Genomic DNA, 13634 nt, shown 5'->3' on the forward strand with positions numbered 1-13634 from the left:
ACATAAACTTTCAATCCTTTAATCATGTTTAATGATCATTTTCGAGAAAAAAAAATAGGCAAGTGGGATTGGAAATAGCAGAAAGGGGTTTGCAAATAGAAATTCGAAAAGGAATCCTTCCCTACAATAAAGGTACCTGACAGCTTTTCAAAGTTGGAATTAACAATAGGAGCGTAGCACTTTCTCCATAACATGAAACTTGCGGTTACGTAATGGTATATGGCTTTCTCCAAAACGTAATTGGTATTTATTATTATTATTATAATATATAATTTTCATCTCTAATTCCAATAAAAGACATGAATTGGAAGTCCAGCAAAGATCACTCTGGCTTTCTTTCTCAAAAACAGAATTTCCAAAAATTCTACCGCTTTCATGGCTTTCCTTCTCATGAAATTTTATATATCTAGAATTTCATACTTTGCAGCGGAAAATATAATTAACACGAAAGGCACGTTATCAAAACATGTAATTAAAAATACATGTAACATAAATTAAAAATCCCTAAATTTCATAATTAGGGTTTATGCATAATTGGGAGAAATTAAATCATTCTTGGAGAATCATAAATTTCATAACACATGCTCTGATACCACATGTAAAAATTCTTGAGGGTTTCCTAGACTAACAATTATAGAAAACCAACAGGATCTTGAAATTTATGGTTCTCACAAACAATCAATAAAGAATAATAGATAATGATGTGTACCTTTCTCCATAGGAACTTCTCTCTGGTGCACTTTGATTTCCTTCATCTTGAGAGAAATAGGATTTCACTTCCTTTGGCCTTTCTTTTCTGTCTCTCTCCGTTCGTGATGGCTATGGATGAGAAAAGAGCACTTTCTGGTCAGGAAGGAGACCTTATTTCACGTTAGTGGGTATTAAGCCCCTTTTATAACCACTACTCCCATCAAGTAGCAGTTAACCTAGAAACTTCTCCTATTAAGCCCAATTACAATTTAGCCCTTAATCGTTAATTATTTATTTATTAGTCCCTACTAAGTCATATGCCTCTCACATGAGACATTAATTCTAACATATCTTTCTTCCAAAAAAATTGTTTTGTCATCTCCTCTCTATTCAAGCTTTCCTTCTCATGTGACGGTTGTCCTTTCTCCTAATAATATGACATCATCTATATTTCAAGGTAGTTTCGGATTTTGTTCAAAACTTCAAAATCTTTATTTAGGAAATTGCAGTCTTATGGATGGAAATTTTCTTATGTCATCTACTTCCAATATAAAACTCCATACCCTTCTTGTCTTCCTTGATCTCAACTAAAATTTGTTGAAATCTTCGGCTATATTTTACTGGCTGCTTAACTTCACTATAAAACTTCATACCCTTGACCTTGTTGGGGAGATTCAAGGGGTACACCTGTGGATCACGAGCCACCACATAAGGAGATCTGACACCACACTCTAACCCAAAACCTTAAGGCTCAGGTTTATGGGTCTTCTCCTCACTTATATGGTGCTCAACCTTTCCACTTCTACCCGATGTGGGACTTCACCTCACACTTGTAACCCAACACATCTCCCCCTCGAGTGTGAGTCTCTTTCACATTGTAGCCTCCCCCTCGAGCGAAAGTCTTTATCATCCACGAGTATAGCCATGGCCACCTGCGGTACTTGCCCTGCCCGCTAGCCATTTTGGCTACCCTGCTCCACCTGCGATACTTGCATACTCGTCTGAGCCGATCACCAACTTGAACCATCGGCTCTGATACCAATTGTTGGGGAGATTCGAGGGGTACACCTGTGGACCACGAGCCACCACATAAGGAGACCTGACAAACCTTTCTGATAACATGTTACAAGGTCCCATTCTAGATGGATTTGGGAAAGTAATAAACTCCTTCTCTATCTTTCTCTCTAAACTATTCTAATAGCTAGTAAAGGTAAGCATGTGACGTGCCTTGAGGGGGTGAAAATGTGTGGGGTGAGGGTTCTTACTTTTGATCAGATTGAGGGGTTGAAGAACCCTGATATGCAGTGTTGGGGCACTGAGGAAGGTGATGATGCTGAGACTCTAAAGTTGTTCGGGCCAACCATATTTGAAGCCTCAAAGCTTAGGTTTTGTTCTTAGGAGTGGACGAAAATAAACACCTAGGAAATCTCCCAAGGACTTATACTCTAACCCATACGGATATAACCGCTAAGCTCACCTTGGCAATCTCTCAAACCATAAATAATTCTCAGGTATTTTTTTTATCTTTGATCTTACAATTTTGTTTTCATATTCTTTTGGAATCGTTGTTAAGCAAAAATTTAGTGAAGAGGATGCAGATGTTGCCGCAAAACAAAAGAAGCCAGTGTATCTTACATTCTTGCTGTGTAAGAGAACACTTTTTGGTCCAAAACGGTAGCATATCACGATAGATGGTAACATGTGAATCATACTGCCGACCAATTAGATGGGTCCTTGGTTGAATTCATTGAATTTATTCTGTAAAAATAGTCGTTTGAGAAAGTGATTATTTTGCATAATTAATTTGATACGCAACACCCACAGAAATAGGAACGGATTGTTCAACACTCCAACCTGATAGAAAATGAATCCTTTTAAGTCCAAAATGTGTGTTTGACTTATAATTTGGAAACTGCCAACCTAAAATTGGTCATTGTAAATTGTTCTTGTTTACCAATAATAATATATTTTGGTAAATCAAAATAAATTGTATATGTAATTAATTTGAATCAAATCATGGTTTTTGTAGTTCCATAAACCTAATAAATAATGCTTTTGCAGAGATCATTATGAAAACATTAGTAAGTAGGGCCGTGGTCACAATTAATTTAGCAATTAGCTAAAGGTAACCCATTTTTTCTTTTCAATTTCGATTTGCAAATCATTATGAATATTATTTATAAATGAAACCTAGTTTACAAAGTTCAAATTGATCTTCCTCAAAGGAATTAATCCGTCATCATCCCTATGAGTCGAGGAACGTCATTGTCGTTAACAATTCGCCCAACGTGTTTCTCTTCCTTTTCCTCCTCATGTGAGATCGAGATCAAAAGCCCTAACACATCGACATAAGAGAAAGAAGAAATATTAACATCGATTTTTATAAAAAAAAATCAATATTAACATATAAATACAACATCAGTTTTCAAACAATACCAGTTATTATGAAAATTGATGTTAATATCGACACACAACATTAGTTTTCAAAAGAATCGATATCAACGAACTCAACTTATTTATAATTATGTCATTGTATTTTGTAACATCGATTTTTATTAAATTGATGTAAAAATATTGACATTAAATTTATATCTTTTAGTATTATATAAAGTGTTGTATCAAGCTAGATCGAGAGGAATTCAGAATCTGACTTGCTACTCTCGTTCTCCTCTCTCATTCTCCTCATGCTATTCCGTTGATCAAGGGTCCTATCATCTAGTGGTGTGTCACTTATTAGCTTTTATTGCTAGAAAATAGAATACTCGTTTTGCCATTTAAAAAAATTATGTATTTCATTTTAAAAATAGTATAATATATAATTTATATCAAATTAAAAATATTACTTAATATGTTTTTACCTAAAAATATTAATTAATATGTCACACTTGCACCCAACTAAGAAAATATAATAGTAAATTTGTCGAAGTACTTTGCACACATAAAAATAAAATTATTAGAGACATTTATAAAGATAGTAAAATATAATGAATTAATGATTGTTTGTTGGTCATGGAAAAAATAGAATGGAGCTTGGAGACCACTAAATACATTATAGGAAATTAGTAAAAACGAATCTCAACGAATAATATGATTGAAAATTTGAATTTTATTTGAATCTAATAGTAATAGAATATGAATATTATAAATGTTATTGTTATATAATAATGATATATATCATAATAATTAGATAAATTATAGTTTTTATTATATTCATTCTGATTGTATGAGTATAAATATTGATATTTTTGTATTGTAATATAAATATTATATTTTAAATAAATAGTATGATACTTACATTATAATTTTTTTCTTAAATTTTTACATGTATCGTAATATATTAGTACTTTTAAATAATGATAAAAATTGATATTGTTAACTCTTTTGATAGGTTAAAAAAATAAGCACACAATCACATCAAATTTAAAAGGTAAACTGATTGCATAGACTTTAAAATTGTTAGTCTTTGTAGAAATTTTATATCAAGACAAATTAAACTTGTATTTTCTGTGATTTATCCAAATGACATGATATTTACTGGTCTTAATTCTAAATAGACTTTTATCAATCCTAGAAAGATTTAGAAATACTCTAACGTGCAACTAATGACATATGTTTTGGAAGAGAGGAAAGAAAATGAAAAAGAATAAAAAAAGCGTTTAAAATTTGAATTTAAAAAATTAGAAGGAAAAAATTTAAATTGGCTGAAAGTAACACACATTTCCATCACTTTGCCTTTTATTTTTCTTCTCTTATACACCTTACAACTAATTTCATCTTTGAGGAAGACTAACAATACTCTTTTGTGTTATTTATTAAAATTTTTAGAAAATCACGAATTTTAATAGTTTCACATTTAAATATATAAATATATATATATATATATATATATATATATATATATATGTATATTAGAGGTCAGAAATTCAAATTTATAATTTCTAACTAATTTTAGTCAATAATATACAGCATTAAAAAATATTTTTTCTTTATAACAAAAGAAGAGTACTAGTTTCTGTTATTCAGAATATGCCTTTACCTAAAAATATTAATTAACATGTGACACTTACACCCAATGAAGAATAGTAAATTTGTCGAAGTGCTTTCCACACTTGAAAAATAAAATTATTAGAGACATTTATAAACATATTAGAATATAATGAATTAATGATTGTTTGTTCGTTTCTGATAAAATTGAGTGGAGCTTGAAGACCAATAAGTACATCATAGGAAATTAGTTAAAAGAATCTCTCAACGAATAATATAGTTGAGAATTTGATATTTATTTGAGTCTAATAGTAATATAATACAAATATTGTAAATGTTATTGCTATATAATAATGATATATATAATAATAATTAGAAAAATTATAGTTTTTATTATATTCATATTGATTGAATGAGTATGAAATATTGATATGTTTGTATTGTAATATAAAGATTATATTTTAAATAAATAGTGTATACACTATAATTTTTTAAAATTTTCACATGTATCAAAATATGTTAGTAATTTTAAATAATGATAAAAAAAGATGATATTGTGGTTTTCTTTGTTTTCTAACTCTTTTAATGGGTTAGAAAATTAAGCACACAATCACATCAAATTTTAAAAGTAAAAGGATTACATAGACTTTAAAATTATTAGTCTTTGTGGAAATTTTATATCAAGACAAATTAAGCTTGCATTTTCTACGCTTTAGCCAAATGACAAATGATATTTATTCATATTAGTTCTAAGTAGACTTTTCACGGTATGATATCAACCCTAGAAAGACGCAGAAATACTCTAACGTGCAACGATTTTTTTATTTCTTGGGGGCAAGTGCAAAGACTTGAAATTCGTAGTCTGTCAAAACATTTTCGTGTAAAGATAAATTAGTATTTGCATTTCTCGTACTGTGATAAAATAACACATCATATTTTTGGTGGGTTTAAATAATTGTTTTTGTCCCTATAAATTAAGGATTCTGTTAGTACTTTAATAAAGATTTTTTATTTATATTTTAGTGCTTATAATTTTAATATTTGAATTTATGGTTTGCTATAAACTATCAATAGGTTATTATGTAATAGTGATGTTGGTAGTCCATTAATTGGTCCACAATATCAATAGTTTGACATGATATTATACGTAAAGTTTTTGGTAAATTGAATTTTTAAATTAAATTCTCATATGTTTAAGCCTTGTTTGTGTTAATTTTACATAAACGTTTTCTAAGCATGGTGTGGTCGATAAAGTGACAAACTCAAATACTTTTTACGGGAAGCTCACGTGTCATTTAATGACATTACAAAAATTCCCTTGATAATGTAAAAATAGAATCATTGTTATATTTTTTATTTATTAAAATTTTTAACATCACTTTTTTGTCGAATTATCTGATGAAATTTTAGTTATTACCACATGCTGGTACAATATGAAGTATATCTTCATGAACCTGTAATTAATATATATACGAAATCATTTTATTACACAATTATATAATTACTGAAACATAAAAGGTTCACAAAAAAATCAGTCACACCAAATTGAATCCTCAAAACTATAAAATCAAACTACCAGGTACCAACCAAAAAGGCTCAACCTATCCACTCCCATCTGCATGACATATAGGTATTACAGTTGGAACTGAGTGATCAGACCTATAACTAATAAGCTAAAAACAATTCTTACAATTGTAAATAAACTTGTTAATAAGCACTTATGGAAGAAGAAGAAAAATGAACTAAACTTCTCAAATCAGATAAAATTAATTTATACATCTCAGCTTTTGGAGAAGTAGAGCGAGAGAGTTTTTTTTTTTTTTTTTTTTTATAAAAGTTGAAGAACATAAGTTGAATTATGAAACTTTTCATAATCCTGCAAATTCTAAGATCTAGTACTGAATTATATTTCATATTGTTCCCTCTCTAGCTCTCTTTCCCTTTCCATGCCCTTAAATTTTCAACAGGTATATGCAGAGCAGTACCATCTATATCCTTGTAAGCCCCTCCCACAGTTTCATTCTCTTCTATATTCATAGGATAGCCATTACAGAAAATAGATGGGAGGGATTCCGTTAAATTATATCATAAAAACATTACAGTAAAAAAAATGTTAAACTATATGTGCTAAAAGTTACAATTACGTCTGGATTCTAAAACTTAAATGTCTTCATCTTTTTTCCAGGCAGGGTAGCATCTGACCCAACTTTTTTTGTGCTTCTCTCCTCCTTAAAAGGAGAAGTCAAACCAAACACCATTACAGTGAAGCTCTGGAAAATAAAAGTAGCTTTTAAAATGAACAAAAGCCCAGAAAACAGAGCTTCTGTAGAAGCTCATTAGAGGAGCTTCTACTTTGAAGGAGAAAAGAAGCCCAAAAAACAGTAGGTGAAACACTACCCAAGTAGAATTCTATAAAGGTTGACGAAAAATGACTTACATGGTCCACAGCTGCAGGATAGATATGTTCAAACACTTGTCACCTGATATTATTTCCGCTAGATCAACATGTGTGATGAAAAATTTTGCCCCAACATCAGGAAGTCCAAATTGCGTTGCCTCCCACGGCACTTCCACTGGAGTCTTGTACACGTAAAATAATGTCTTCATCAATTCGCCCAACGGATCAGCTTCAGCTGCAACCTCAGCCTCACCAAGACGTCCAACTGGAAAACGCGCATTATGATTTGAATCCTATATGGTACAACAAAATAAGTAGTAAAGTTAATCACAAATGGTGTATTACCAAATTTGTATTCAATTAAATGACATTAGGCAGGGCGATAATTATATTACTTACATCAGTTATAGGCTTCACTAGATGTCTGGGCCATGCAATGAATGTGCTACTCGCGTCCCTGACATACTGAATCTCTGAAGTTGGAAACGGGACACTGGCGTTACCATCGTAAATTGTCTCAACACAAACCCTTACTACATCATCTGCGTAAGCAACAGTGTGTATAATGCCACCAACTCCATACATTTTTCCCGCAGCCACCACCTGTGTACTATCGCCACACACAATGCATAACCCCACAATAGAAGCATCAAGTGTAGACCGCTCCTTAGCAACAACATTTGCAGCAGCCTCGGCACAACTTTCTTTGGTGCTGACACGTGCAACCAATACATCAGGGATAGACGGTCTAAAAGGAGCTGACTGTTGCGTTTGAATTTGTGATAACTCACTCTTGATCGCATCCAACTGCTTCTGCAATAAGTCGATAGTCCGTTTGTTTTCGTCTTCTACCTCTTTCCTCAACTCTTGCTTTATACTTCCTATGATTTCCACCAATTTATCTGCACTCATCGTCGCCGAAGAAGTGTTGGAGCCACTACCACGCGGTCCATAGTAATTACCTATAGTGACACCATGTCCAGCAACACGAACCCGACCTGGGTGCTCTGGACGGCCAATGGCAGTGTTCAGAATGTCTTCACGACCATGCGAGACAAAAGTTCCCTGTGTTGATTGTTCCTGCAAATCATCCTGTAACAATCACAACAAGTAAACTTATAAGTGTCATTACAACTTAAAATTTTTAAGGGTGACATATATTGAGCTTAAAATTTTGTCTGCGATTTCTTGAGCTGCAGCAGATGTCATTTGCCCAAATTTGTTAGTTCTAGCCTTCTTCCACTTCACATGTCTTGCAATAGGGGATGGAGGGTCGACGACCACATCTGTATTGTCAGTACCGTCACCTTGATTGACTCTTGACTTTGTTTTCTCAGCCATCAATTTTTTTCAAGCACGTCGTACCCTCCACGAGACAGTATATGGGGACAGTCGTTAAATTTTTGAATTTCCTGTGCTTTTTTACGGATTCCCTGTCAACATTATTAAATACAAGTCAATATATCAAAACTTTGACAACAATTAAATAAGTTAAATGTTGAGTAAAAGCAATTCAATTTAAACCTTCCAAGTAGGTGTCTGTCGAGTCTTTGAAAATGCTTCCCATGTTTCTCGATCGAAACCATACTTAGCAGATGGATCAATGTTTTGTTGATCGTCTTTGTCATTGTATACATATCTGGAGGTCAGGGAGGACTTAAATTGCCTCCATCTTGTCGCAACCGTGGACATAACCTTCTTCTTCGCAGTTAAACCTTCTGGAATATCAAATTTGGCCTAAAATAATAAATACTTTTCAATCAGTAACTGCATAAACCAAATTTCCACAGGCATTAAATATACACAAAAGTAAACTCGTTACCAGTTGAGTGGACTTGCCAAAATGTCATCCCATACAATAACTTTTAGAGTGTCGGGGACATCTTTCCAAGTAGCATGAACAATAGGGATTTTCTCCCGCGCCACTACCCCCAAGTAACTATGGAATTTTTCTTTATGCGGGCCAAATCCTCTACCAGTACTAGTGTTGACGTGGACAGTTGGTCGTGCTTGATATAAGCTTCGTGCAGTCAACCTTCGGAGCCTGGTAGTTTGTCTAGTCTTCCTTTTTGTGGTTGCACTAGGAGAATCTGGTGGTGGAGGGGATCTCGGGGGTGTTGTCATGGCTGCAATCAAAAAGAAAAATTAATTATGCCAACTTAATTGTCACAACATACAAGTATGAAATTGAAATTATAATTGAAATTGCAAGGTTTCTAATGCATTGATTATTTGTTTCTGGCAGATTAAATCTATGAAAGAAAGTTACTTGCCAGAGTTGAATGAAATGTACCAAAAGATTGCTACCCAACTTCAACAGGTATGATTTGTCAGACAATTTTTAATAACTGCTATTGATAAATAATCTTTTTCCATTATTGTTATTCTTGCAAACTCTAGAGATTGTAGCATGTTCTAAGCCCTATATCAGGTCATCACCTTTCCTCAAAGGGAGTCCTTTATTGTTGTTTTTTCCTCGTAAATTATTTTTACTATGTTTAACCCTGTATCTTTCCTTTATCAGCACAATTCCCTTTCAACACAACCAAAGTTAGATCAACTTGAAAAGATGAATGTATTTAAAATGCTGGAACCACTACTAAAAAAAAGGCTTTTTACGACGGTTAATAAGTGTATTTAACGACGGTTATCAACCGTCATCGTTTAAAACGTCGTTAAAACAAAATCAATTTTTAAGACGGTTATTATAATAACCGTCTTTGAATGTAAGAACCTTTCAAAGACGGTTATTAACTAATAACCGTCTTTGTATGCTATGTTAGAGTTTACATTCAAAGACGGTTATTTGTTAATAATCGTCTTTGAATTGTGTGTCAGAATAGGCATTCAAAGACGGTTATGAGTTAATAACCGTCTTTGTATGTATTCAAAGACGGTTATTTACTAATAACCGTCTTTGAACTGTGTGTCAAAATGGGCATTCAAAGACGGTTATTAACTAATAACCGTCTTTAAAAGGTATGTCAGACTTTACAATCAAAGACGGTTATTACAAATAACCGTCTTTGAAAGTTGTGTCAAAATAGGCATTTAAAGACGATTATTTGCTAATAATCGACTTTAAATGTTGTGTCTTTCAAATACGGTTAATTGTTATTAACCATCTTTGAATGTTGTACCAAATTTTAGATGGAGCAGTACAATAAACAGGTTTATCACAAATAACCATATATGTTGAATTATTGTCAACCAGTTTCAACTATTAGTGTTTAATAATCATAATTATCTTAAAAATTCATATGAACTGAATCAAGGGATTGAACATGGAAATAGCTCAGCTTTAACCATAACATCCAAAAAGGGTTCAGTTTCAAAAATCTAATCATAGCAACCTACAAAAAGCTAAAAATACAGCTACAGATGCTAATTACATTGAAATGTTATGTATATTTATATTTATATGTTTAATTAGCATAAAATATTTGATGTTGCTTAGTACAGTGTGATTTCCAAGGAAAACATTGTAGGTTATTGCAAGATTCTGTCCATTTACTAGTGCATGCGCCTCCAACCCCATCACAACACTTGCATACAATTCCAAGCGTTGCAAAAATCTTTGAGTACCCTGCAATTACATCACATATATAAATCAATGAACAGCCAAAAAAGAATTTAACTAGAATGAACTAATAAAATCATAGATTGTTATATATAGTAATAACTTTTTTATATGAAAAAATCTGTTGGAGATATTAAAAAATCTAACTGATCATTTTTAGTGGAATTTATTTTTAAACAGGTACCTTACTTCAGGGAATGAGAACTAATGACATATTGGTATACATAATAAGAGTATATTAATTTTTATGATAATTATTTTAAAAATTATATCTAAGAGAAATTGTAATTAGTTAATGGTATAATTATCTTTGTATTAAAAATTGGACACCGCAATAAAATCAACTAGCACTGATTTTGTTAACCTGCATGTGCAAATCCTCTGATTTTGTTAACTTGTTAAACATTCTTTAATTTTTATTATTTCTATTGTTTTCTAGTACACCAGTACACCCGTTTCTCCTTCACAAGGATTGAAAATATTATTTATCTTAAATATTAATATAGATTTATGTTTTATGTTAACAAAATAAAAGCAAAACTCATTATGTACTGAGTTTTAAAGAATGAGAAATTAACTTGTTAAGATTCTTTTCTTAATTGAGTGAACCAAATAGCTTCTATTGTTAGTGTACTAAAATTAACATACTGATTGACTTCTGAAAGTGAGGACTGCAGCTTGACCAAATATGCCATCAGTTCCTTTGCTGCACCTGCATCCACGTTCTTTAAGGAAAAAAAAATTGAGGTCACTAACTGATTCTCAAAACAGATTATAACAAAGTAGGAGGAAAATGTGATTGTATCATACTTCATAGTCATATTGAGTATAATAATGGCGCCCATAAGTAGCCCAATGCTGGCAAACTATGTCTTCAACAGTGACAAGCTTGTCTTCAAGTTTATCTTTATTTTTATATGCAAGTATAGATTGATTTGTTTTATTTATATTGTAACTAAGAACTCTTATCTTAGATTGATTGAAATATTATTTTTCAACAATTATTTAAATATTATTACCTTACCTAACTAAAATGTTTTTTATTTCTCCCATTTATTGTATTTTAAAAACTATACTTTACAATCAAAAATTAAAAAATTAATTATAAATAATTCCTACTATAAATTTAAAAAATATTTATATATTTAAAATATTCATGAATACTATTTACTTGTGTATAACACGAATCAATTAGAGTTGTTAACTAGTGATATAAAATTATTATCATTAGTTATGAAAAATAATTAACTCATTTGAATCTATCTAATATATCTATTTATGTAAAGGAAGTTTGAATTTGTATGAATCGTTAGATCAAATTTTTTAAATTAATTTAAAGTTACTTTTAAATTGAAAACACTGTGTTCTTGCGTCTTGAGATTTGACAAGTCACTATAAAAATTCAGAAATTGTGAAAATTCAGAAATGTATTATGAAAATTCAAAAATTGTAACATATCCAGCAGAAAAGATGTTTATTTATAGTCCAGAACATAAGATAGAAAAGATATTTTCTTAAAAGCAAGTAGATGCATCATATAAAAAAGTATCCAATAACTCTAGTTATGCATGGAATCTGATATTCTTTTTTGGCTTCCTAAGCACTCTAATATGACTGAAATCTTCAAAAGTTCAACAGAAACGCACCTAACAACTCATCATTAAGTTTATGATTTTTTTTTAGGTGAGCCATTCAAGCAACCAACATATATCTTAATGTCCAAAACAAAAAGAAGTTACCTGTTTTCCATGTGAAGACAAACTTTTATGCAGTTCCTCTAGAGCAGTGATTCCAACGGTGTCAATGTTCACCAAATCTATCAGAAGAAAAGCCTCATGAATCAAATAATAATACACATACACTTTGTTATTTTAAACACCATATTAATATTTCTTATTTCTTTTTCTCTTTCTTTTCATCACATCACAAAATCTATCAAATCTATATACTTTTTTCTTTTTCTAGGTGTTCAATGGCTATTAACTAGAGTAGTTCATGTATCATTTTTCTTTTAATAATAATAATAAAAAACAACAGCTGATCGAAATTGTAAAATTTTTAACCACATTACTTTCTCACCAATGGTCTTATGTATAATATTCTAAGATGTATATATGTGTACTTTTTTCGATCTTTACGTAATCAGTTATTATAGGTACTTTAGTAAAAGTAAAAGGTGCAAAATATGCTGTTAATTTCATTTTCTTTTCCTTTTTATGGAAAGATCAATATCCTCCTACATTTAATAACGAGAGTCAGAAAGTCTTACTGGAGGTGTCAAGAATTAAAAGTGAAAAGCCTGACTGACATCTCTTCCGTTTTCTTTTCTTTAAAAACTACAAGATATAATATGTTTTTCATATACTAATAGATTTCATTTTCAATATATTACCTAATTTTTTTTATTATATCTAACATTTTCAAAATTTTATTTTTGGTGCTTTTTATTAATTTTTATTTATCAATTAAATGATAACGTGACAAATTATCATAATATCAATTATCAAATAAGTAATGATATGATAAACTAATAGAACATCACATTAGCATAATGATATTAAAAATATACTTTAAATAATTAATATAATTTTTCTAGCATATGAAAAAAATTAATATAGTTTTTCAAATATCTTTTAAAGTCGTCTATGCTAGAAAATTAAGAATATACTTATTATTTTATTTTAAATAACAAATTATAATTAATAAGTAAAGTCATTTCAGAAGGGAGTGAGCAGATATGGAAGTGGCAATGATTACCGCAGCAAGTAGACCAATCTCCACAGAAGCAAACAATACTCCAAAGAATGCTCCAGCGCATGCAAGAAAGTCTATCTTATCAACCTTCCAAATTTTGTAAGCTTCACTTAGGTCAATGAGTCCTGGTAGGGCAGAGAGAATCACAGAAGCAAGAATAGCTATTGGAGTATAAATTAAAAATGAAATGGAAAATAATTAGGTTTGACAAAAAAAAAATAGATAGGG

The 13634-nt window shown here is 31.0% G+C and overlaps 1 protein-coding gene across 2 annotated transcripts; it reads right to left on the reverse strand.

Moving 5' to 3' along the window:
- Positions 1–11181: 11181 nt before the first annotated feature.
- On the reverse strand, positions 11182–13563 carry LOC114390285 (phosphoglucomutase, cytoplasmic-like). Of its 2 annotated transcripts, XM_028350991.1 has the most exons (3): positions 13410–13563; positions 12392–12468; positions 11182–11377 (listed from the first exon to the last, which is right to left on the reverse strand). In XM_028350991.1, the coding sequence occupies exons 1-3, from the start codon at positions 13468–13470 to the stop codon at positions 11234–11236; spliced, it is 282 nt and encodes a 93-aa protein (XP_028206792.1). In that variant the 5' UTR covers positions 13471–13563; the 3' UTR covers positions 11182–11233. The 2 variants fall into 2 exon arrangements, 1 of the variants encoding a protein (XP_028206792.1); XR_003661866.1 differs by lacking the exons at positions 12392–12468; positions 13410–13563 and adding an exon at positions 11463–11580 and having other exon boundaries at positions 11271–11377.
- Positions 13564–13634: the final 71 nt, after the last annotated feature.

Source organism: Glycine soja, chromosome 16 (genome assembly GCF_004193775.1).
Source record: "Glycine soja cultivar W05 chromosome 16, ASM419377v2, whole genome shotgun sequence".
NCBI classification, from domain to species: domain Eukaryota; kingdom Viridiplantae; phylum Streptophyta; class Magnoliopsida; order Fabales; family Fabaceae; genus Glycine; species Glycine soja.